Consider the following 24,324-nt stretch of genomic DNA (forward strand, 5'->3'; position numbering starts at 1 on the left):
TTATAAATATTATTTACATATAAATAAAATAATTATCCAAAATGTGACCAGAGGACAATATTCAGAAAGTATTTCAAAACCCAAATAAAGTAGGCTATATGATTGACAACAATTCTTACTTCTGTAACAATGTAAAAATGTAAACAACTATTCAGAGACTATTTCAAAATGTAGGTAAACTCTCAATAAGATTTAGTACATAGCAGGTCTGACACAAAATGTAGAAAGAGTTAGCCTACTTTGACAACAATTCAGTGGATGCAACAAGTATTAGATAGAGACTGATAAAGAGAGAAGATACAAAACCCAACTGTTCAAAGGTAATAAAAGATTAAATTCATATTTCACAGACACTTTAGTGTTTGCCTTTAGCTCACAACATGTCATGGAACTTCTGAAAGCATGGCCCCATCCTGAAAAGTGGCACAGAACACGTAGTGCACCCAAAGGAGGTTTCTATACCCACTCTTTGCCCTGCATCCATTTGGGATGCACACCACACAACCTCTCTTGCGACCTTCAAACTTCACCTGCTTTCAAATTAGTTACAACTCGGTCCACATGCCCTGGTGCAACACTCTTGGCTCCCCTCTTCCTACCACTGTAGCCATATCCCAAAGTGAATGCCCAAGCTGCATTTTTAATGCCTTCATGGACCAGCGCCTGCGGTTTCTGGGAAGGGGCCTTTGCAGGGTCCACCACACAATGTATTTATGATGGCAATATTGAGCATCCCCAAACACATACTTCCACCATTGTGCACCCAACATTGTAATAGCTCAATAGCTCCTCAAGCTCTGGAAAAGATATACAGTTGAAATCGGAAGTTTACATACACCTTAACCAAATACATTTAAACTCAGTTTTTCACAATTCCTGACATTTAATCCTCGTAAAAATTCCCTGTCTTAGGTCAGTTAGGATCACCACATTATTTTAAGAATGTGAAATGTCAGAATAATAGTAGAGAGAATGATTTAATTCAGCTCTTATTTCATTCATCACATTCCCAGTGGGTCAGAAGTTTACAGACACTCAATTAGTATTTGGTAGCATTGCCTTTAAATTGTTTAACTTGTGTCAAACATTTCGGGTAGCATTCCACAAGCTTCCCACAAGAAGTTGGGTGAATGTTGGCCCATTCCTCCTGACAGAGCTGGTGAACAGTCAGGTTTGTAGGCCTCCTTCCTCGCACACGCTTTTTCGGGTTCTGCCCACACATTTTCTATAGGATTGAGATCAGGGCTTTGTGACGGCCACTCCAATACCTTGACCTTGTTGTCCTTAAGCCATTTTGCCACAACTTTGGAAGTATGCTTGGGGTCATTTTCCATTTGGAAAACCCATTTGCGACCAGGCTTTAACTTCCTGACTGATGTCTTGAGATGTTGCTTCAATATATACACATAATTTTCCTGCCTTATGACGCCATCTATTTTGTGAAGTACACCAGTACCTCCTGCAGCAAAGCACTCCCACATGATGCTGCCACCCCCGTGCTGCAAGTCTCCCCCTTTTTCCTCCAAACATAACGATGGTAATTATGGCCAAACAGTTCTGTTTTTGTTTTATCAGACCAGAGGACATTGCTCCAAAAAGTACGATCTTTGTCCCCATGTGCAGATGCAAACCGTAGTCTGGCTTTTTTATGGCGGTTTTGGAGCAGTGGCTTCTTCCTTGCTGAGCGGCCTTTCAGGTTATGTCGATATAGGACGCGTTTTACTGTGGATATAGATACTTTTGTACCTGTTTCCTGCAGCATCTTCACAAGGTCCTTTGCTGTTGTTCTGGGATTGATTTTCACTTTTCACATCAAAGTACTTTCATCTCTAAGAGACAGAACGTGTCTCCTTCCTGAGCAGTATGACGGCTGCATGGTCCCATGGTGTTTATACTTGCGTACTATTGTTTGTAAAAAATGTCATCAAGGCAAAGGGTGGCTACTTTGAAGAATTGTATTTTCATTTGTTTAACACTTTTTTGGTTACTACATGATTTCATATGTGTTATTTCATAGTTTTGATGTCTTCACTATTATTCTACAATGTAGAAAATAGTACAAATTAAGAAAACCCCTTGAATGAGTAGGTGTGTCCAAACTTCTGACTGTAGTTAGTGGAGTTACAAACAAACTATACAAAACAAGTGAAATGTCTTACCTGTGATTCTATGTTTTCCACACACATAACTAGCTACGTGTAGCCTTCCTACTTTGACACAACTGGGTCCCACATTTCCAATGTCGAATAGCTTGAAGTCACAAGGCTGTTCTCACAGGCTCTATGTCCCTACACAGGAGCATTGCGATCCATAGGTCAAGATTTTTGACCTGGTTATACGTACATTGAACGACACAGCAGCTTTCTGACAAATTTTGTTTTATTTCTTTATAACAAAAAAAATGACGACGAAGTTGGCTTTTCACGCTGTGGGTTTAAAGGAAAGAATGTTTGTTTTCCTGAATTTTGTTGGCCTGGTCTAAATCAAATCAAATCAAATTGTATTAGTCACATGTGCTGAATACAACAGGTAGACCTTACAGTGAAATGCTTACTTACGAGCCCCTGACCAACAGTGCAGTTTCAAAAAATATGAATAGAAATAAGAGATAAAAGTAACAAGTAATTAAAGAGCAGCAGTAAAAAATTAAAATATATACAGGGGGGTGCCAGTATAGAGTCAATGTGCGGGGGCACCGGTTAGTTGAGGTAGTATGTAGGTAGAGTTGATTAATGTGACTATGCATAGACGACAACAGACAGTGGCAGTGGTGTGGAGAGGGGAGGGAGGCAATGCAAATAGTCTGGGTAGCCATTTGACTAGATGTTCAGGAGTCTTATGGCTTGGGGGATAGAAGCTGTTTTGAAGCCTCTTGGACCTAGACTTAACACTCCGGTACTGTTTGCTGTTCTGTAGCAGAGAGAACTGTCTATGACTAGGGTGGCTGGAGTCTATGACTAGGGTGGCTGGAGACGAGGGCCTTCCTCTGACACTGCCTGGTATAGAGGTCCTGGATGGGTAGAAGCTTGGCCCCAGTGATGTAGTGTGCCAAGCAGCTGCTGCAGCTGTAGAACCTTTTTGAGGACCTGAAGACTCAAATCTTTTCAGTCTACAGGGGGAAAAGGTTTTGTCATGCCCGCTTCACGACTGTCTTGGTGTGCTTGGACCATGTTAGTTTGTTGGTGATGTGGACACCAAGGAACTTGAAGCTCTCAAACTGCTCCACTACAGTCCCATCGATGAGAATGGGGGCATGCTTGGTCCTCTTTTTCTCTTAGTCCACAATCATCTCCTTTGTCTTGATCACATTGAGGGAGAGGTTGTTGTCCTGGCACCACACAGCCCGGTCTCTGACTTCCTCCCTATAGGCTGTCTCGTTGTTGTCGGTGATCAGTTGTTGTCGGCTGTGTCATCTGCAAATTTAATGATGTTGTTGGAGCCGTGCCTGGCCGTGCAGTCATGAGTGAACAGGGAGTACAGGAGGGGGCTGAGCACGCACCCCGAGTGGCCACTGTGTTGAGGATCAGCGTGGCGGATGTGTTGTTACCTACCCTTACCACCTGAGGGAGGCCTGTCAGGAAGTCCAGGATCCAGTTGCAGAGGGAGGTGTTTAGTTCCAGGGTCCTTAGCTTATTGATGAGATTTGAGGGCACTATGGTGTTGAACGCTGAGCTGTAGTCAATGAATAGCATTCTCACATAGGTGTTCCCTTAGTGTCGAAGTAGTTTAGCACATTCTGTAGGCTCGTGTCACTAAGAAGCTCGCGGCTGTGCTTCCCTTTGTAGTCTGTAATGGTTTGCAGGCCCTGCCACATCTGACGCGCATCAGAGCCGGTGTGTAGTATGACTCGATCTTAGCCCTGTATTGACGCTTTGCCTGTTTGATGGTTTTTCGGAGTGCATAGCGGGATTTCTTATAATCTTCCGGGTTAGAGTCCCACTCCTTGAAAGTGGCAGCTCTACCCTTTAGCTCAGTGCGGATGTTTCCTGTAATCCATGGCTTCTGGTTGGGGTATGTACGTATGGTCACTGTGGGGACGAAGTCATCAATACAGATGTGATGTACTCCTCAATGCCATTGGAGGAATCCCGGAACATATTCCAGTCCATGCTAGCAAAACAGTCCTGTAGCTTAGCATCTGCTTCATCTGACCACTTTTTATTGATCTAGTCACTGGTGCTTCCTGCTTTAGTTTTTGCTTGTAAACAGGAATTAGGAGGATGGAATTATGGTCAAATTTTCCAAATGGAGGGAGAGGGAGAGCTTTGTATACATCTCTGTGTGTGGCGTATAGGTGGTCCAGAGTTATTTTACCTCATGTTGAACATTTAACATGCTGATAGAAATTTGTTAAAACTGATTTAAGTTTCCCTGTATTAAAGTCCCCGCCTACTAGGAGCGCCGCCTCTGGGTGAGCGTTTTCTTGTTTGCTTATGGCGGAAATACAGCTCATTCAATGCTGTCTTAGTGCCAGCCTCTGACTGTGGTGGTCTAGTGGAATGCCTTATTATCACCTGAATATTGAGTCGGAGTAGCAGAACTACATTCGAGCTATCGCATTACCCTTTGCAAGATACGAGACAGATCAGTGCAGGCGGAATTGACGCGCTATCTGACGTAAGACAATGGCCTTGGTCATAATGCAGTTTGAATGTCTATGAGCAGTTATTAGCGCCCAATTTCTCCATTGTAATGCATTTCTCAAAAGGAGTTAAATATGCATTATGAAGAGGGTATTCATATGCAGTGTTACCATTTATTCTCCTTTTGCATCTCAAACTAAATTATTTGGGTAATCCGAGTTGATGTGCATTTTAAACTGCCAACCACAAAAACAACCCGACACTACTAATTGCCAAAGAACTGCTCTCGTGGGTCAAATCAAATCAAATCAAAAATCAAATCAAATTTTATTTGTCACATACACATGGTTAGCAGATGTTAATGCGAGTGTAGCGAAATGCTTGTGCTTCTAGTTCCGACAATGCAGTAATATCTTTAATGACCTAGATGTAAGTTTAACTGTGTCATAGGCTATATGTTGAAATGTAAAAAAAAAAAAAAAACGTCCAGTTACTGCAGCTGACATTATGACTGTTTTTTTAAATGCTTTTTGAGCTGAGACTTACTGGACTAACTGTGAAACAGACAATCAGCTATAAGGGGCTCTACAGACTGACACCTCTACAACACCTTGACTATTTTAATAATTCCCCTGAGAGACACACTCATTTATGACTGAAAATACTGTGTGACTCACACAAATACACTCTGCATTGCTTAGTCTCTGTTTAATTTGTCATGCCAAGTGTAACAACCATGTTATCTGTTATACATTTTAGGGCATCAGAGAGTTTGTTGCTGGAGCGTTACACATCATGCCCCTCTCGAGCACTTCCTAAAACACCAACTCAGAGGACCACCTTTCCCCCTCCCATACCCCGGAGAACACGGTGACGCACATCTCTGCTGAAATCTGTTCCAAAGTATTCCCATGCATAGTAGAGAAATATACCGTATGTGATCGTGTACACATGTTAGAAATGATTATGTTTTAGTCAATTATTACATATGTTTGGGCTTCTTGTGGTCAATTTGCAGTCTATAAATGATGTGGAACTATGTTCCGGCCCCCTGCTCAGTAAATCTAGTTGATGATCGCTGATTTACATGAACATTAGCATACATAAAGGTTTGAGTGTGTAGAACAGAAGCACATAGAACATGATCATCAAGTCAGTCAATTCAGGAAGTAAACTGAAATTCCAATTTAAATGGCCAATCTTGGATTCAAACATCAACAAAACACACTTTTTAGGTGAACCGCTGAGAGATGGGCCTGTAGAAATGTAATTTCAAAAAGGGAAAACATTTTTAATGACATCTTAATAAAATAAAAAGAAGCTATTCATTTCAAAAGTTTTTCATTGTTTAGAATTTTTGATTTCAATCATTTTCAGAATTGACTGACTTGAATTCTAACTGACCCCAACCCTACCATAGACCCATTGATACTGTACATGGATCTTGTAATAACTGCATGCGTTAGAATTGTAAAGGGTTTTCAACAAAGTGATCAAATAAAGATTGTGTTTGTTTATCAAGCTTGTGCATGCGTACTACTGTATTATACAACTGATCACACGATGAAGTTTGATTTTACAAATGCAAATTTTAAACATTCATGTAATCTGTTTTAAAATAAATGTGTTGAGTTCAGTGGCGATTTTAGCGTGTAAATCTTGGTGTGTCAAAAAACGTTGTTTTTTTTAGATGCATGCCAGCAAACCCACAACCCAACACTAAACAATTCATTAATTGCACTATAACGCTGACAAACGGTGCCCACAAACTGTTAGGGTCTACATAAAGCTGTCCCAACACCTTACCACTGCTACACCTGGCTATCAGCGGAGCCTTGTCTGGCAGCAAAACAGTTCCTTCAGCCTCATTTACTGCCTTTAAAAAAACATAGCTGGTATGGCTGACTTGCTTAAACAAATGTGGTTTCTACTGACAATTGAGATGTGCAAACTATGGCACATGGGAATGACGATTGGATAAGAGGCAATCCGTAATTTTGATTAAGACATTAATGAGCGAGGTAGGATGGACGTAGTCAATATAACTATTTGTTCAATAAAATAGGCATATGAAAGTTCTAACAATATTCAATGATTACATTTCTCTTAAACAGGCTATAGGCTACATGTGCACCATCAAGTCAGAACAGCAGGCGAAATTAGTAACATGGGTTACTAACAGCTTACTACACAACATACGTTTAATATTACTTTCTTAGCTACAGTATACATATCTCCCTGGCATATTACATCATTTATGCAGCAGCATACAATACGTGTTTGGACTCACCTTGTAGTCCTGTGCTCACAACGTGATTCATGATGATTTTGAAAGTATGACGTTGACATGATGAGTCCAATCAATGTTGCTGTAGATATAACTTAATTTGACTTCCTTTTATCTAGAGAACTAGAGAACATTAGGTGTTCCTTTAGTGTAGAAGTAGTTTAGCACATTCTGTAGGCTCGTGTCACTAAGCAGCTAGCGGCTGTGCTTCCCTTTGTAGTCTGTAATGGTTTGCAGGCCCTGCCACATCTGACGGGCATCAGAGCCGGTGTGTAGTATGACTCGATCTTAGCCCTGTATTGACGCTTTGCCTGTTTGATGGTTTTTCAGAGTGCATAGCGGGATTTCTTATAATCTTCCGGGTTAGAGTCCCACTCCTTGAAAGTGGCAGCTCTACCCTTTAGCTCAGTGCGGATGTTGCCTGTAATCCATGGCTTCTGGTTGGGGTATGTACTTATGGTCACTGTGGGGATGAAGTCATCAATACAGATGTGATGTACTCCTCAATGCCATTGGAGGAATCCCGGAACATATTCCAGTCCATGCTAGCAAAACAGTCCTGTAGCTTAGCATCTGCTTCATCTGTAGCTTAGCATCTACTTTTTATTGATCTAGTCACTGGTGCTTCCTGCTTTAGTTTTTGCTTGTAAACAGGAATTAGGAGGATGGAATTATGGTCAAATTTTCCAAATGGAGGGAGAGGGAGAGCTTTGTATACATCTCTGTGTGTGGCGTATAGGTGGTCCAGAGTTATTTTACCTCAAGTTGAACATTTAACATGCTGATAGAAATTTGTTAAAACTGATTTAAGTTTCCCTGTATTAAAGTCCCCGCCTACTAGGAGTGCCGCCTCTGGGTGAGCGTTTTCTTGTTTGCTTATGGCGGAAATACAGCTCATTCAATGCTGTCTTAGTGCCAGCCTCTGACTGTGGTGGTCTAGTGGAATGCCTTATTATCACCTGAATATTGAGTCGGAGTAGCAGAACTACATTCGAGCTATCGCATTACCCTTTGCAAGATACGAGACAGATCAGTGCAGGCGGAATTGACGCGCTATCTGACGTAAGACAATGGCCTTGGTCATAATGCAGTTTGAATGTCTATGAGCAGTTATTAGCGCCCAATTTCTCCATTGTAATGCATTTCTCATAAGGAGTTAAATATGCATTATGAAGACGGTATTCATATGCAGTGTTACCATTTATTCTCCTTTTGCATCTCAAACTAAATTATTTGGGTAATCCGAGTTGATGTGCATTTTAAACTGCCAACCACAAAAACAACCCGACACTACTAATTGCCAAAGAACTGCTCTCGTGGGTCTTTAATGACCTAGATGTAAGTTTAACTGTGTCATAGGCTATATGTTGAAATGTTAAAAAAAACAAAAACATGTCCAGTTACTGCAGCTGACATTATGACTGTTTTTTTAAATGCTTTTTGAGCTGAGACTTACTGGACTAACTGTGAAACAGACAATCAGCTATAAGGGGCTCTACAGACTGACACCTCTACAACACCTTGACTATTTTAATAATTCCCCTGAGAGACACACTCATTTATGACTGAAAATACTGTGTGACTCACACAAATACTGTCATGTCTTGTTATGTCTGTTCCTGTCCTTTCTCTTCACTCTGTCTCTCTCTGCTGGTCTTTTTAGGTTACCTTCTCTGTCTCTCATTCTTCAGCTGTTCTACATCTCCCCTAACTAGCTCGTTCACTCTTTCACACCTGTTCTCTCTTCCCCCTCTGATTAGGTCTCTATTTCTCTCTCTGTTCCTGCTACTTTCAGTGTCTGATTCTTGTTTGTGTTTTTGATGCCAGAAGCAAGCTGTCGTCTCGTTTGCTTCCACCTTGTCCTATCCTGTCGGAGTCTGCCTGGCAGGTGCATCCTGCACTATACTACGTTCTTTTTGTTCCATTGTCAACGTTGGAAGAGGATTTATGCCATTCCTGTTTTTCATTAAAGAACTCTGTTTTCTGTTAAAACCGCTTTTGGGTCTTCACTCAAGTACATAACAGAAGAATCAGACCAAGAATGGACCCAGCGGCTCCGGACCCTTTTCACTCCGCCGTCGAGATCCAGGGAGCGATGCTAGGCAGACACGAGGAGGAATTGTCTGCTGCTCGACATGCCGTTGAGACCCTGGCCGTCCAAGTCTCCGACCTCACAAGACAGGTTCACCAACTCCACCTCGATCCACCGCCCACTTCCAGGGTTTCCGAGTCTCCGGAGCCCAGGATCAACAACCCGCCCTGTTACTCAGGGGAGCCCACTGAGTGCCGCTCATTCCTCACTCAGTGTGATGTGGTGTTCTCTCTCCAGCCCAACACTTACTCCAGGAGCGCAGCCCGCATCGCCTACGTCATTTCTCTCCTCACCGGACGGGCGCGTGAGTGGGGCACGGCAATCTGGGAGGCGAGGGCTGAGTGTATTAACCAGTTTCAGGACTTTAAGGAGGAGATGATACGGGTTTTTGACCGTTCTGTTTTTGGGGAGGAGGCTTCCAGGGCCCTGTCTTCCCTATGTCAGGGGAATCGATCCATAACGGATTATTCTATTGAGTTTCGCACTCTCGCTGCCTCTAGTGACTGGAACGAGCCGGCTTTGCTCGCTCGTTTTCTGGAGGGTCTCCTCGTCGAGGTTAAGGATGAGATCCTCTCCAGGGAGGTTCCTTCCAGTCTGGACTCCTTAATAGCTCTCGCTATTCGCATAGAGCGACGGTTTGATCTTCGTCGCCGAGCACGTGGAAAGGAGTTCGCGTTCTCCGTTGCTCCCCTCTCCACATCACTGCCACCTGCCGCATCACTGCCACCCTCCCCGCCGGCTCGGATGCTGAGCCTATGCAGCTGGGGGTATCCGCATCTCGGCCAAGGAGAAGGAACGGAGAATCACCAATCGCCTCTGTCTCTACTGCGGCTCCGCTGGTCATTTTGTCACCTCATGTCCAGTAAAAGCCAGAGCTCATCAGTAAGGGGAGGGCTACTGGTGAGCGCAACTACTCAGGCCTCTCCTTCTGGATCACGCACTACCTTTCCGGTCCATCTCCGCTGGTCCGGTTCATCTGCTTCCTGCAGTGCCTTGATAGACTCTGGGGCGGAGGGCTGTTTTATGGACGAGACCTGGGCTCGGGAACATGACATTCCTCTCAGACAGTTAGGGGAGCCAACGGCCTTGTTCGCTTTAGATGGTAGTTCTCTCCCCAAGATTCAGCGTGAGACGCTGCCTTTAACCCTCACTGTCTCTGGTAATCATAGCGAAACCATTTCTTTTTTAATTTTTCGTTCACCTTTTACACTTGTTGTTTTGGGTCATCCCTGGCTAGTGCGCCATAACCCTTCTATTAATTGGTCTAGTAATACTATCCTATCCTGGAATGTTTCTTGTCATGTGACCTGTTTAATGTCTGCTATCCCTCCTGTTTCCTCTGTCTCTTCTTCACAGGAGGAGCCTGGCGATTTGACAGGGGTGCCGGAGGAGTATCACGATCTGCGCACGGTGTTCAGTCGTTCCAAGGCCACTTCTCTCCCTCCACACCGGTCGTATGACTGTAGTATTGATCTCCTTCCGGGAACTACTTCCCCCCCGGGGTAGATTATACTCTCTGTCGGCTCCCGAACGTAAGGCTCTCGAGGATTATTTGTCGGTTTCGCTCGACGCCGGTACCATAGTCTCCTCCTCCTCTCCCGCCGGAGCGGGGTTTTTTTTTGTTCAGAAGAAGGACGGGTCCCTGCGCCCATGCGTGGATTATCGAGGGCTGAATGACATAACAGTTAAGAATCGTTATCCGCTTCCTCTTATGTCTTCAGCCTTCGAGATCCTGCAGGGAGCCAGGTTTTTCACCAAATTGGACCTTCGTAACGCCTACCATCTCGTGCGCATCAGGGAGGGGGACGAGTGGAAGACGGCGTTTAACACTCCGTTAGGGCACTTTGAATACCGGGTTCTTCCTTTCGGCCTCGTTAACGCTCCAGCTGTCTTTCAGGCACTAGTTAACGACGTCCTGAGAGACATGCTGAACATTTTTGTTTTCGTTTACATGGACGATATCCTGATTTTTTCACCGTCTCTCTCGATTCATGTTCAGCACGTGCGACGCGTCCTCCAGCGCCTTTTGGAGAACTGTCTTTATGTGAAGGCTGAGAAGTGCACTTTTCATGCCGCCTCTGTCCCTTTTCTCGGTTCCGTTATTTCCGCTGAGGGCATTAAGATGGATCCCGCTAAGGTCCAGGCTGTCATTGATTGGCCCGTTCCTAAGTCACGCGTCGAGCTGCAGCGCTTTCTGGGCTTCGCTAATTTCTATCGTCGTTTCATCCGTAATTTCGGTCAGGTGGCAGCTCCCCTCACAGCCCTTACTTCTGTTAAGACGTGCTTTAAGTGGTCCGTTTCCGCCCAGGGAGCTTTTGATCTTCTTAAGAATCGTTTTACATCCGCACCTATTCTTGTTACACCTGACATCTCTAGTCAGTTTGTTGTTGAGGTTGACGCGTCAGAGGTGGGGCGGGAGCCATTCTTTCTCAGCGCTCTCTCTCTGACGGCAAGGTCCATCCTTGCGCGTTTTTCTCTCATCGCTTATCGCCGTCAGAACGTAACTATGATGTTGGTAATCGCGAACTGCTCGCCATCCGCTTAGCCCTAGGCGAATGGCGACAGTGGTTGGAGGGGCGACCGTTCCTTTTGTCGTTTGGACTGACCATAGGAACCTTGAGTACATCCGTTCAGCCAAACGACTTAATGCGCGTCAGGCTCGTTGGGCTCTGTTTTTCGCTCGTTTCGAGTTTGTTATTTCTTATCGTCCGGGCTCAAAGAACACCAAGCCTGATGCTTTATCTCGTCTCTTCAGTTCTTCTGAGGTCTCCACCGACCCCGAGGGGATTCTCCCTGAAGGGCGTGTTGTCGGGTTGACTGTCTGGGGAATTGAGAGGCAGGTAAAGCAAGCACTCGCTCACACTCCGTCGCCGCGAGCTTGTCCTAGGAACCTTCTGTTCGTTCCCGTTCCTACTCGTCCGGCCGTTCTTCAGTGGGCCCACTCTGCCAAGTTAGCCGGCCACCCCGGCGTTCGGGTACGCTCGCTTCCATTCGCCAGCGTTTCTGGTGGCCCACTCGGGAACGTGACGCGTGTCGATTTGTCGCCGCTTGTTCGGTCTGCGCGCAGACTAAATCTGGGAACTCTCCTCCTGCCGGCCGTCTCAGACCGCTTCCCATTCCCTCTCGACCGTGGTCTCACATCGCTTTAGATTTCATCACCGGACTGCCTTCATCAGCGGGGAAGACAGTTATTCTTACGGTTGTCGATAGATTCTCTAAGGCGGCTCATTTCATTCCTCTCGCTAAGCTCCCTTCTGCTAAGGAGACGGCTCAGATCATTATCGAGAATGTTTTCCGAATTCATGGCCTTCCGTCTGACGTCGTTTCCGACAGAGGCCCGCAGTTCACGTCTCAATTTTGGAGGGAGTTTTGCCGTTTGATTGGGGCTTCCGTCAGTCTCTCGTCCGGCTTTCATCCCCAGTCTAACGGTCAAGCCGAACGGGCCAATCAGACTGTTGGTCGCATTTTACGCAGTCTTTCTTTTCGTAACCCTGCGTCTTGGTCAGAACAGCTCCCCTGGGCAGAGTACGCCCACAACTCGCTTCCCTCGTCTGCTACCGGTCTATCTCCTTTTCAGAGTAGCCTCGGGTACCAGCCTCCGCTGTTCTCATCTCAGCTCGCCGAGTCCTGCGTCCCCTCCGCTCAGGCTTTTGTCCAGCGTTGCGAGCGCACCTGGAAGGGGGTCAGGTCGGCACTTTGCCGTAATAGGGTGCAGACTGTGAGGGCCGCTAATAAGCGTAGGACCAAGAGTCCTAGATATTGTTGCGGTCAGAGAGTATGGCTCTCCACTCAGAACCTTCCCCTTAAGACAGCTTCTCGCAAGTTGGCCCCGCGGTTCATTGGTCCGTTCCGTATTTCCCAGGTCATTAATCCTGTCGCAGTGCGACTTCTTCTCCCGCGCTATCTTCGTCGCGTTCACCCGGTCTTCCATGTCTCCTGTGTTAAGCCCGTTCTTCGCGCCCCCGCTCGTCCCTCCCCCCATCCTTGTCGAGGGCGCACCCATCTACAGGGTTCGTAAGATTTTGGACATGCGTCCTCGGGGCCGTGGTCATCAGTACCTTGTGGATTGGGAGGGGTACGGTCCTGAGGAGAGGAGTTGGGTTCCCTCTCGGGACGTGCTGGACCGTTCGCTGATCGATGATTTCCTCCGTTGCCGCCAGGTTTCCTCCTCGAGTGCGCCAGGAGGCGCTCGGTGAGTGGGGGGGTACTGTCATGTCTTGTTATGTCTGTTCCTGTCCTTTCTCTTCACTCTGTCTCTCTCTGCTGGTCTTTTTAGGTTACCTTCTCTGTCTCTCATTCTTCAGCTGTTCTACATCTCCCCTAACTAGCTCGTTCACTCTTTCACACCTGTTCTCTCTTCCCCTCTGATTAGGTCTCTATTTCTCTCTCTGTTCCTGCTACTTTCAGTGTCTGATTCTTGTTTGAGTTTTTGATGCCAGAAGCAAGCTGTCGTCTCGTTTGCTTCCACCTTGTCCTATCCTGTCGGAGTCTGCCTGGCAGGTGCATCCTGCACTATACTACGTTCTTTTTGTTCCATTGTCAACGTTGGAAGAGGATTTATGCCATTCCTGTTTTTCATTAAAGAACTCTGTTTTCTGTTAAAACCGCTTTTGGGTCTTCACTCAAGTACATAACAAATACACTCTGCATTGCTTAGTCTCTGTTTAATTTGTCATGCCAAGTGTAACAACCATGTTATCTGTTATACATTTTAGGGCATCAGAGAGTTTGTTGCTGGAGCGTTACACATCATGCCCCTCTCGAGCACTTCCTAAAACACCAACTCAGAGGACCACCTTTCCCCCTCCCATACCCCGGAGAACACGCTGACGCACATCTCTGCTGAAATCTGTTCCAAATTATTCCCATGCATAGTAGAGAAATATACCGTATGTGATCGTGTACACATGTTAGAAATGATTATGTTTTAGTCAATTATTACATCTGTTTGGGCTTCTTGTGGTCAATTTGCAGTCTATAAATGATGTGGAACTATGTTCCGGCCCCCTGCTCAGTAAATCTAGTTGATGATCGCTGATTTACATGAACATTAGCATACATAAAGGTTTGAGTGTGTAGAACAGAAGCACATAGAACATGATCATCAAGTCAGTCAATTCAGGAAGTAAACTGAAATTCCAATTTAAATGGCCAATCTTGGATTCAAACATCAACAAAACACACTTTTTAGGTGAACTGCTGAGATATGGGCCTGTAGAAATGTCATTTCAAAAAGGGAAAACATTTTTAATGACTTCTTAATAAAATAAAAAGAAGCTATTCATTTCAAAAGTTTTTCATTGTTTAGAATTTTTGATTTCAATCATTTTCAGAATTGACTGACTTGAATTCTAACCGACCCCAACCCTACCATTGATACTGTACATGGATCTTGTAATAACTGCATGCGTTAGAATTGTAAAGGGTTTTCAACAAAGTGATCAAATAAAGATTGTGTTTGTTTATCAAGCTTGTGCATGCGTACTACTGTATTATACAACCGATCACACGATGAAGTTTGATTTTACAAGTGCAAATTTTAAACATTCATGTAATCTGTTTTAAAATAAATGTGTTGAGTTCAGTACCGATTTTAGCGTGTAAATCTTGGTGTGTCAAAAAACGTTGTTTTTTTTAGATGCATGCCAGCAAACCCACAACCCAACACTAAACAATTCATTAATTGCACTATAACGCTGACAAACGGTGCCCACAAACTGTTAGGGTCTACATAAAGCTGTCCCAACACCTTACCACTGCTACACCTGGCTATCAGCGGAGCCTTGTCTGGCAGCAAAACAGTTCCTTCAGCCTCATTTACTGCCTTTACAAAAAACATAGCTGGTATGGCTGACTTGCTTAAACAAATGTGGTTTCTACTGACAATTGAGATATGCAAACTATGGCATATGGGAACGACGACTGGATAAGAGGCAATCCGTAATTTTGATTAAGACATTAACGAGCGAGGTAGGATGGACGTGGTCAATATAACTATTTGTTCAATAAAATAGGCACATGAAAGTTCTAACAATATTCAATGATTACATTTCTCTTAAACAGGCTATAGGCTACATGTGCACCATCAAGTCAGAACAGCAGGCGAAATTAGTAACATGGGTTACTAACAGCTTACTACACAACATACGTTTAATATTACTTTCTTAGCTACAGTATACATATCTCCCTGGCATATTACATCATTTATGCAGCAGCATACAATACGTGTTTGGACTCACCTTGTAGTCCTGTGCTCACTTGAACAGGAAGGTGGTGCTGCGGTCCTTCATGGGAACATTTTGTCATCAGACTTGGTCATTAAAGTCTGGCATTCTCTGCATTTATGGTGCTTTCAAGATAACTGGGAACTCGGAAAAAAACAAGGTTGAATCATGATGACCTCAGGGATCTTCAGGTCGGAGCTAGAAAGAGGCCCGAGTTCCAAACTTGCAATTCCTATTTGGATGACCGTTCAAAACATATTTTCCCAGTCGAAGCTAGTTTTTTTCCAGAGTTCCCAGTTGTCTTGAACTCACTGTAATTAGATTTCCAATTCTGAGTTTCCAGTTGTTTTGAGCTCGGCAGAAGTCATGCTGGATTGACACCATGGCCAATGTTGAATGTTTACCCTTTTAAGCTTGGAAAAGAGACCATTAAACCCAGACTTGGGACCACACACCCACTACACTGAATAGCAGGCTAGTGATTGCTTTGCAATGCTTGCAGTTAGCCAATGATTTCTTCCAAACCACTCATTGTTGAGTTTGCAATTTCCAACTTGTTGCATAATGTTGATGTCCAATGGCCGAAGAGCACCGGTGTCACGGTCGTCCTCCTCTTCATCTGAAGAGGAGAGGCGAGAAGGATCGGAGGACCAAAATGCGGCGTGGTATGTGTTCATCATGAATTTTAATAAAGAAAACACTGAACACTGAAACACTACACAAAAACAATAAACAAAATAACAACTGTGAAGCTAATGAGAACTGTGCTGAAACAAGCAATCAACATAGACAATCACCCACAAACAAACCCAGGCTACCTAAGTATGATTCTCTATCAGAGACAACTAATGACACCTGCCTCTGATTGAGAACCATACCAGGCCGAAACATACAAATCCCCAAATCATAGAAAAACAAACATGGACTGCCCACCCAACTCACGCCCTGACCATACTAAATAAATACAAAACAAAGGAAATAAAGGTCAGAACATGACAGTACCCCCCCCCAAGGTGCGGACTCCGGTGGGCGTCTGTCCGCGGAGGCGGCTCTGGCGCGGGATGTGGACCCCACTTCACCATAGTCTTGGTCCGCCTAATTGTCCGCCTCCGTGGCTTCCTAACCATGGCAACCCTTCTAAATGACCCTACTGGACAGAGGGGCAGCTCAGGACAGAGGGGCAGCTCGGGACAGAGGGGCAGCTCAGGACAGAGGGGCTCCAGCAGCGCCAGACAGGCGGGAGACTCCGGCGCTCGGCAGCGCCGGATAGGTGGGAGACTCCGGCAGCACCAGACAGGCGGGAGACTCCGGTAGCGCCGGACAGGCAGGAGCACCTGTAGGGAGGAGACAGAGAGACAGCCTGGTGCGTGGGGCTGCCACAGGACCCACCAGGCTGGGGAGACCTCCAGGAGGCTTGGTGTTAGGAGGAGGCACCTGAAGGACCGGGCTGTGGGGGAGCACTGGAGCTCTGGTGCTCAGCCTTGGCACCCCTCCTCCAGGCTGGATCACTACTCTAGCCCAGACCCTCCAGAGTGCAGGCACAGGTTGAACCGGGCTGTGGGTAAGCACTGTAGGAGCGCAGGCATAGGACGCACTGCACACTCCCAGCGCCCCGGAGACACAGTACGCAGAGCCGGAGCAGGATACCCTGGACCAAAACTGCGTACCGGCGACCAGACACGCTGAGCAGGCACCAGACGCCCTGGCTCGATGCCCACACTCGCATGGCACTTTCGTACTTTTGTATTCCGTGTTCAGTACTTTCTTTAATTAAATAACAAGATGAACACAAACCACGCCGCGTTTTGGTCCGCCTCTCCTTCAACTCAAGAAAACCATGACAACCGGTACGTTTTAATTATAATTTATCTTTATTATTTATCTTCATATGACAAGTATTAAAAATGAATTGCCAGTAGATTGTCAACGTGATTCATGATGATTTTGAAAGTATGACGTTGACATGATGAGTCCAATCAATGTTGCTGTAGATATAACTTAATTTGACTTCCTTTTATCTAGAGAACTAGAGAACATTACCAACCCCTACGCTCAATATTTTCCGATGGCTGCCCCACCACCACAGAAAGCACTGAGCTAGGCTGTAACACCTACATTTTGGAGCTGCCTTACTCAAGAAAGCAAAAAAGAGACCATGTTTGTTTTCGGCTTTATTATTATTATTTTTTTTAATCTAGAAAGGTGGGGCTCAAAACAGAATCCCACCTGCCCAGCATGACGGGTCGCTACTGGTTGCGTTAATGTTTGGTGTGTACTGCAAGACATGGATATGAACATTCATTTCCTAGACAAGCGTTTTACACTGCACACTGTACATACTGTATGGTACAATATCAGCCACTTGGTGGCACTCTGTACATGAGATACACTTTTGTTTGCTGATGTTTGGCATGCTGGGCTATATTTCAAAATATTTAATTACTTCCATATTTTATAATATATACATTGTCTGTTGCTTTGATGTTTAGTGTCATTGTCAACCTGCACAGCACAACACATTATTGTTCGCTTACATTTATGTGTATTTCATACAGCAAGTACCATATGTAGCTTTTACTGACAAGCCCAAGACAGATCCAATAGGCTACTCTTATGGTGTATTAATTTCTGACATTTGCACCTGTTGCTGAGTCACTATGCACAGTGGTCAGAAATACAATTGAACTTCACCAAACGAACAACCACCTCATACGCTGCAATTGATCAAATGCATTAATTGAATCTTACATGAATTTCCTATTTGACAATAATGTATTTAATTAAATGATCCATCAATATTATAAGAATCATAAATGTGTAAGAGTTTTGAAGATATCCCATTATATGACAATGAGTCCTGAAGCCACCTCCTTCCCTTTGCCTGTCCTCAAGGAGGGAAAAACGCATGTAGCCTATGAGCAAGGAGTGAGGTACAGTGCGTTGTCGGGGTGATTGGTGGGTGCTGTGTAGCTCACTGTCCTGACTGTACATTGTAGCACATACCTCTTTGCCGTGTGTGGGAGCGATATTTGACAAACAGCACTGGATTGCAACAAAGGTAAACGTTTGCCATTTTATTGTATCTTACTTTATTTGCACGTCAGATACTGTAAATAGCCTACAAAAGCCAATTTGCATCATGCCCATGTTGTATAATTTCGCCCCCTTGGCAACAAATGCACTGACACATTTGTGTTTGATTCTGTGGCACGAGGGACTTGCGGTAATGTCTCGAGTGTTTGATTGTAATTCTAATATTAGCCTATTACCTACATTGGTGGGCTTTTATTGGACTCCAAGTGGGACCAAAAGCGCCTGGGACTTTGTCTTCAGACGGCAGTACAGTCGTTGTGTTGAAGCTATACTGCAGTAAAGACACATCCATTTGATATCTGCAACCATACACACGACCGCTGCTCATCCTTGTGTCGCACTAGACTAGACACTAGTCTATAGTTTTGTAAAATTAAGTATTCCAAATCATGGAACGAAATAACGTAACGTTTATTATTGTCATGGAACGCTCTTTGCATGTTTTATCTATCTGGTTACAAAAAGACAATAGTCTACTATTGGCCTACTGCACATTGAACAGCATCACTCTAAGAGGAAACTCTTTCTTAGTTTCCTCTTAAATGGTTCAGAATATTGTAGCGGTTTTCATTATAGTAGAAACAACATATGGCAACATAGTATGTAGGTAAGTACATGAATAACATCAGTGGTATGTATGGGCATAATGTAATGCATATTATGCGGCACTGATAGGTAACCCCATTTAACTTGATTTGTGGCTACTGTACAAAAGGTACCGTACAGTATAATGACATGTGGGTGGATGGATAGTTGTCTAATTACAAACTAGCATTCATCTCAAAATGTGAGTGTGAATAGGCTGTGTGAGCGAAGGAAAAAATTAGTCTGAGCTCTGAAACTCCCATTCTTATCTCTTGCATGCCTAATGTCCATTCTAGTAAATTGCATTCCCCTGTACACTATATTTCAACCCAGTTCTCTCTGTAATTAGTCTGTATGTGTAAAAATGACACAATGAATAAGATACTACTGTCTCAACCTTCCATACTGTGCTCTGCAGTTGGACACAAATATGATTACTGTATAACCAACTCACTGTATGAGCTAAATAAGAAACAAACAATAGACCCCTCATGGTCAGCGAACGACAACCTCTGGACAAATGCTATAGATTATGCTATTATTGATTGTCTGCACAAACCCTCATGTCACGTATAGACATGAAAGCAACTGAATGACCCATAGGGACTGAATGTACAATAGTTATGACACACTGAATGGTTACCTCCATGTTCAGACAGTTGTTTGACAAATCGGCCTGAGGGCTAGCTTCCTGATTAAGTGCATGTGACCTGAATGTAATTTATAGATTGGCAGGCAAGGGTGCTCTCGAGTAGCTAGATGTTCTTTACCATTCGGCCATCAGATTTGCCAACAATCCACGATTATTGAGAATTTCAATAAGCATTTCTCTATGGCTGGCCATGCTTTCCATCTGGCTACCCCAACCCTGGCCAACAGCTCTGCACCCCACCCTGCAACCCCCCCCCCCCACACACACACTTCTCCTTCACCCAAATCTAGACAGCTGATGTTCTGAAAGAGCTGCAAAATGTGGATCCCTACAAATCAGCTGGGCTAAACAATCTGGACCCTCTTTTCCTAAAATTATCCGCCACCAAGTCTTCGAAAGCCAAGTGAACAAACAGATCACCGACCATTTAGAATCCCACTGTACCTTCTCTGCTATGCAATCTGGTTTCCGAGATGGTCACGGGTGCACTTCAGCCACGCTCACGGTCCTAAACAATATCATAACCGCCATCAATAAAAGACAGTACTGTGCAACCGTCTTCATCGACCTGGCCAAGGCTTTCGACTCTGTCAATCAACATATTCTTATCGGCTGACTCGACAACCTTGGTGTCTCTAATGACTGCCTTGCCTGGTTCACTAACTACTTATCAGACAGAGTTCAGTGTGTCAAATAGGAGAGCCTGTTGTCCGGACCTCTGGCAGTCTCTATGGGGATGTCACAGGGTTCAATTCTCGGGCCGACTCTTTTCTCTGTATACATCAATGGTGTCGCTCTTGCTGCGGGTGATTCTTTGATCCTCCTCTATGCAGACGTTCTGTATACATCTGGCCCTTCTTTGGACACTGTGTTAACAAACCTCCAAACAAGCTTCAACGCCATACAACACTCCTTCCGTGGCCTCCAACTGCTCTTAAATGCTAGTGAAATGAAATGCATGCTCTTCAACCAATCACTGCCCGCACCCACCCGCGCGACTAGCATCACTACTCTGGATGGTTCTGACTTAGAATATGTGGACAACTATTAATACCTAGGTATCTGGCTATACTGTAAACTCTCCTTCCTGACTCACATTAAGCATCTCCAATCTAAAGTTAAATCTAGATTTGGCTTCCTATTTTGCAACAAAGCATCCTTCACTCATGCTGCCAACATACCCTCGTAAAACTGACTATCCTACCGATCCTTGACTTCGGTGATGTCATTTACAAAATAGCCTTCGACACTCTACTCAGCAAATTGGAAGCAGTCTATCACAGTGCCATACGTTTTGTCACCAAAGCCCTATATACTACCCACCACTGCGACCTGTATGCTCTCGTTGGCTGGTCTTCGCTACATATTCACCGCCAAACCCACTGGCTCCAAGTCATCTATAAGTCTTTGCGAGGTAAAGCCCCACCTTATCTCAGCTCACTGGTCACTATAGCAACACCCACCTGTAGCACGCGCTCCAGCAGGTATATTTCACTGGTCATCCCCAAAGCCAACATCTCCTTTGGCCACCTTTCCTTCCAGTTCTCTGCTGCCTATCACTGGAACGAATTGCAAAAATCACTGAAGTTGGAGACTTGTATCTCCCTCACTAAATTTAAGCATCAGCTGTCAGAGCAGCTTACCAATCGCTGCAGCTGTACACAGCCCATCTGTAAATAGGCCATTCAACCAACTACCTACATCATCCCAATATTTGTTTTTGTTTTTCTGCTCTTTTGCACACCCGTATTTCTACTTGTACATCCTCATCTGCACATATATCACTCCAGTGTAAATAGCTAAATTGTAATTACTTTGCCACTATTGGCCTATTTATTGCCTTACCTCCTTACTTCATTTGCACACACTGTATACAAATGTTTCTAAATCAAATAAATCAAATCAAATTTTATTTGTCACATACACATGGTTAGCAGATGTTAATGCGAGTGTAGCGAAATGCTTGTGCTTCTAGTTCCGACAATGCAGTAATACCCAACAAGTAATCTAACTAACAATTCCTAAACTACTGCCTTATACACAGTGTAAGGGGATAAAGAATATGTACATAAGGATATATGAATGAGTGATGGTACAGAGCAGCTTAGGCAAGATACAGTAGATGGTATCGAGTACAGTATATACATATGAGATGAGTATGTAAACAAAGTGGCATAGTTAAAGTGGCTAGTGATACATGTATTACATAAGGATGCAGTCGATGATATAGAGTACAGTATATACATATGCATATGAGATGAATAATGTAGGGTAAGTAACATTATATAAGGTAGCATTATTTAAAGTGGCTAGTGATATATTTACATAATTTCCCATCAATTCCCATTATTAAAGTGGCTGGAGTTGAGTCAGTGTCAGTGTGTTGGCAGCAGCCACTCAATGTTAGTGGTGGCTGTTTAACAGTCTGATGGCCTTGTGTTTAACAGTCTGATTCTATTGTGTTATTGACTGTACGTTTGTTTATCCCATGTGTAACTCCGTGTTTTTTTTTGTCGCACTGCTTTGCTTTATCTTGGTCAGGTCGCAGTTGTAAATGAGAACTTGTTCTCAACTGGCCTACCTGGTTAAATAAAGGTACAAAAAAATGGCCCTATAGGACACATCACTGCACTCCATACTGTAAACTGGTCATCTCTGTATGTATACCTGTCGCATGACCCACTGGTTGATGCTTATTTATAAAACCCTCTTAGGCCCCTCTATTTGAGATATCTATTGCAGCCCTCATCCTCCACATACAACACCCCTTCTGCCGGTCACATTCTGTTAAAGGTCCCCAAAGCAAACACATCCCTGGGTCGCTCGTCTTTTCAGTTCGCTGCAGCTAGCAACTGGAACGAGTTGCAACAAAAACTCAAAATGGACAGTTTTATCTCTCCATTCCGAGACTATCGTGGACACTCTTACTGACAGTTGTGGCTGTTTTGCGTGGTGTATTGTTGTCTCTACCTTCTTGCCCTTTGTGCTGTTGTCTGTGCCCAATAATGTTTGTACCATGTTTTGTGCTGCTACCATGTTGTACTGCTGCCATGTTGTGTTGCTACCATGTTGTTGTCATGTTGTGTTGCTACCATGCTGTGTTGTCATGTGTTGTTGTCTTAGGTCTCTTTTTATGTAGTGTTGTCTCTCTTGTTGTCATGTATGTTTTGTCCATTATTTCTATTTTATTTTCAATCCCAGCCCCTGTCCCCGATTGAGGCCTTTTGCCTTTTGGTAGGCCGTCACTGTAAATAAGAATTTGTTCTAACTTGCCTTGTTAAATAAAGGTAAAAAAAATACAAAAAAACACTTCCACATAAACAGGGTTGCCAGGTCTAGCTAAACTTTCTATAGCAATGACCACTGAAAACCTGGCCTGAAAATTTGCCCACATTTTTTTCCACAGCAAGAGAAGAGTTGCCAAATTTATACAATTAACTAACGACATTAGAAGCAAAGTTCGGTTTTCATCAAGATTATTATTATTGCGAACTATGACATGATGTAATCAACACATTTGAATATGTTGCAAGAGAAAATATAGTTTGCTCTTATTAAACTCACCAGATCATTTTCTATCAATGGATGTTGATTTAACTTGTCTGACTACTATGATTAAGCAATAAGGCATGAGGGGGTATGGTATATAGTCTAAGGGCTGTCTTTTAGCATTACACAACACAGAGTGCCTGGATACAGCAATTCACAATTCACCGTGGTATTTTGGCAATATACCACAAACCCTGGGGTGCCTTATTGCTATTATAAACTGGTTACCAACATAATTAGAACAGTAAAAAGTTTTTTTGGTCATACCCATGGTATATGGTCTGATATACCACTGCTTTCAGCCAATCAGCGTTCAGGGCTCAAACCCGGTTCATAATTGTAAATAAATCCCTTTTGAACATGTGCATAACTATAGATAAATCCACCAGGAGAGTTTGAGTGATGAAAGTTGGACAGAGGATCTTGAAATCTCTGCGCAAGAAACACTTGGACAAAAAAACGAATGCTAGGCTATTTTCTGGCAATTGTGCTGTTATTATGTGCCAGATGTTAAGACCATTTGCAAGATTTAATGGTCATTTCAGTAGGCATAGGCTACAGAATAAAATCTGGGTTTATGATTGTAATTCAACTTTGCCATGTCTTGCTTAGATAGTGCATTCAGAAAGTATTCAGAACCCTTGACATTTTCCACATTACAGCCGTATTCTAAAATGTATTAAATAAATAAAAATCCTCATCAATCTACACACAATACCCCATAAAGACAAAGGGAAAACAGTTTTACTGTAGATGCAGGTAGCTTATAGCCCTTGATAGGCTACAGTAGCCTGGGCAAGATGTAGGCAAGATGTAAACTGAACAATTTAGCAGCTTGCTTAGTTCAAATATACTTACAAATGATTTCAACATGAATAGCTTAGCTTAGCAATTTTGAGGTAAGAAGTGCTTGTGTTTTCAAATATCCTGCTGGAATAGGCTACCGAGGACGGGGTCGCAATTTCAATCACTGAATTAAACATTAATAATATGTATATGAACTGAATATTCTTGTCAACAGCAGCCAGTGTTTATAAAAATAAATAAATACCTGTAGCCAAATCTGACTGACTGTTACCGTCAATCTAATGCGTGCAACTGATCGGCAATTTAAATAACTAAACATGGCCATTAATAATGGCAGAATAACACAAGGCTAAAACAACAATACACTGAAGTTATAGGCTATTTATTAAATCTGTTTGCCAGCTACAGGTAGGCTCCAGTGATATAGTAATTTCAACATATTTATTGGAGCC

General features: G+C 43.8%; 2 protein-coding genes across 4 annotated transcripts in view; both read left to right on the forward strand.

Annotated features, from left to right (window-relative positions):
* pik3ap1 (phosphoinositide-3-kinase adaptor protein 1) overlaps positions 1–6,104 on the forward strand; it is a 29,730-nt gene extending 23,626 nt beyond the window's left edge. For both annotated transcript variants that reach the window (XM_064934539.1, XM_064934540.1), the window contains exon 17: positions 5,343–6,104. In XM_064934539.1, the coding sequence (XP_064790611.1) occupies positions 5,343–5,457 (115 nt within the window). In that variant the 3' untranslated portion in view covers positions 5,458–6,104. The remainder of the gene's footprint in view (positions 1–5,342) is intronic.
* Positions 6,105–17,999: 11,895 nt separating this feature from the next.
* LOC135512476 (sorbin and SH3 domain-containing protein 1) overlaps positions 18,000–24,324 on the forward strand; it is a 72,080-nt gene continuing 65,755 nt past the window's right edge. Inside the window, exon 1 of one of the 2 annotated variants that reach the window (XM_064934544.1) lies at positions 18,000–18,244. The gene's annotated coding sequence lies outside the window, so the exon portion shown is untranslated. The remainder of the gene's footprint in view (positions 18,245–24,324) is intronic. The other variant, XM_064934541.1, reaches the window with a different exon arrangement.

This window comes from Oncorhynchus masou, chromosome 24 (assembly GCF_036934945.1).
Source record: "Oncorhynchus masou masou isolate Uvic2021 chromosome 24, UVic_Omas_1.1, whole genome shotgun sequence".
NCBI classification, from domain to species: Eukaryota; Metazoa; Chordata; class Actinopteri; order Salmoniformes; family Salmonidae; genus Oncorhynchus; species Oncorhynchus masou.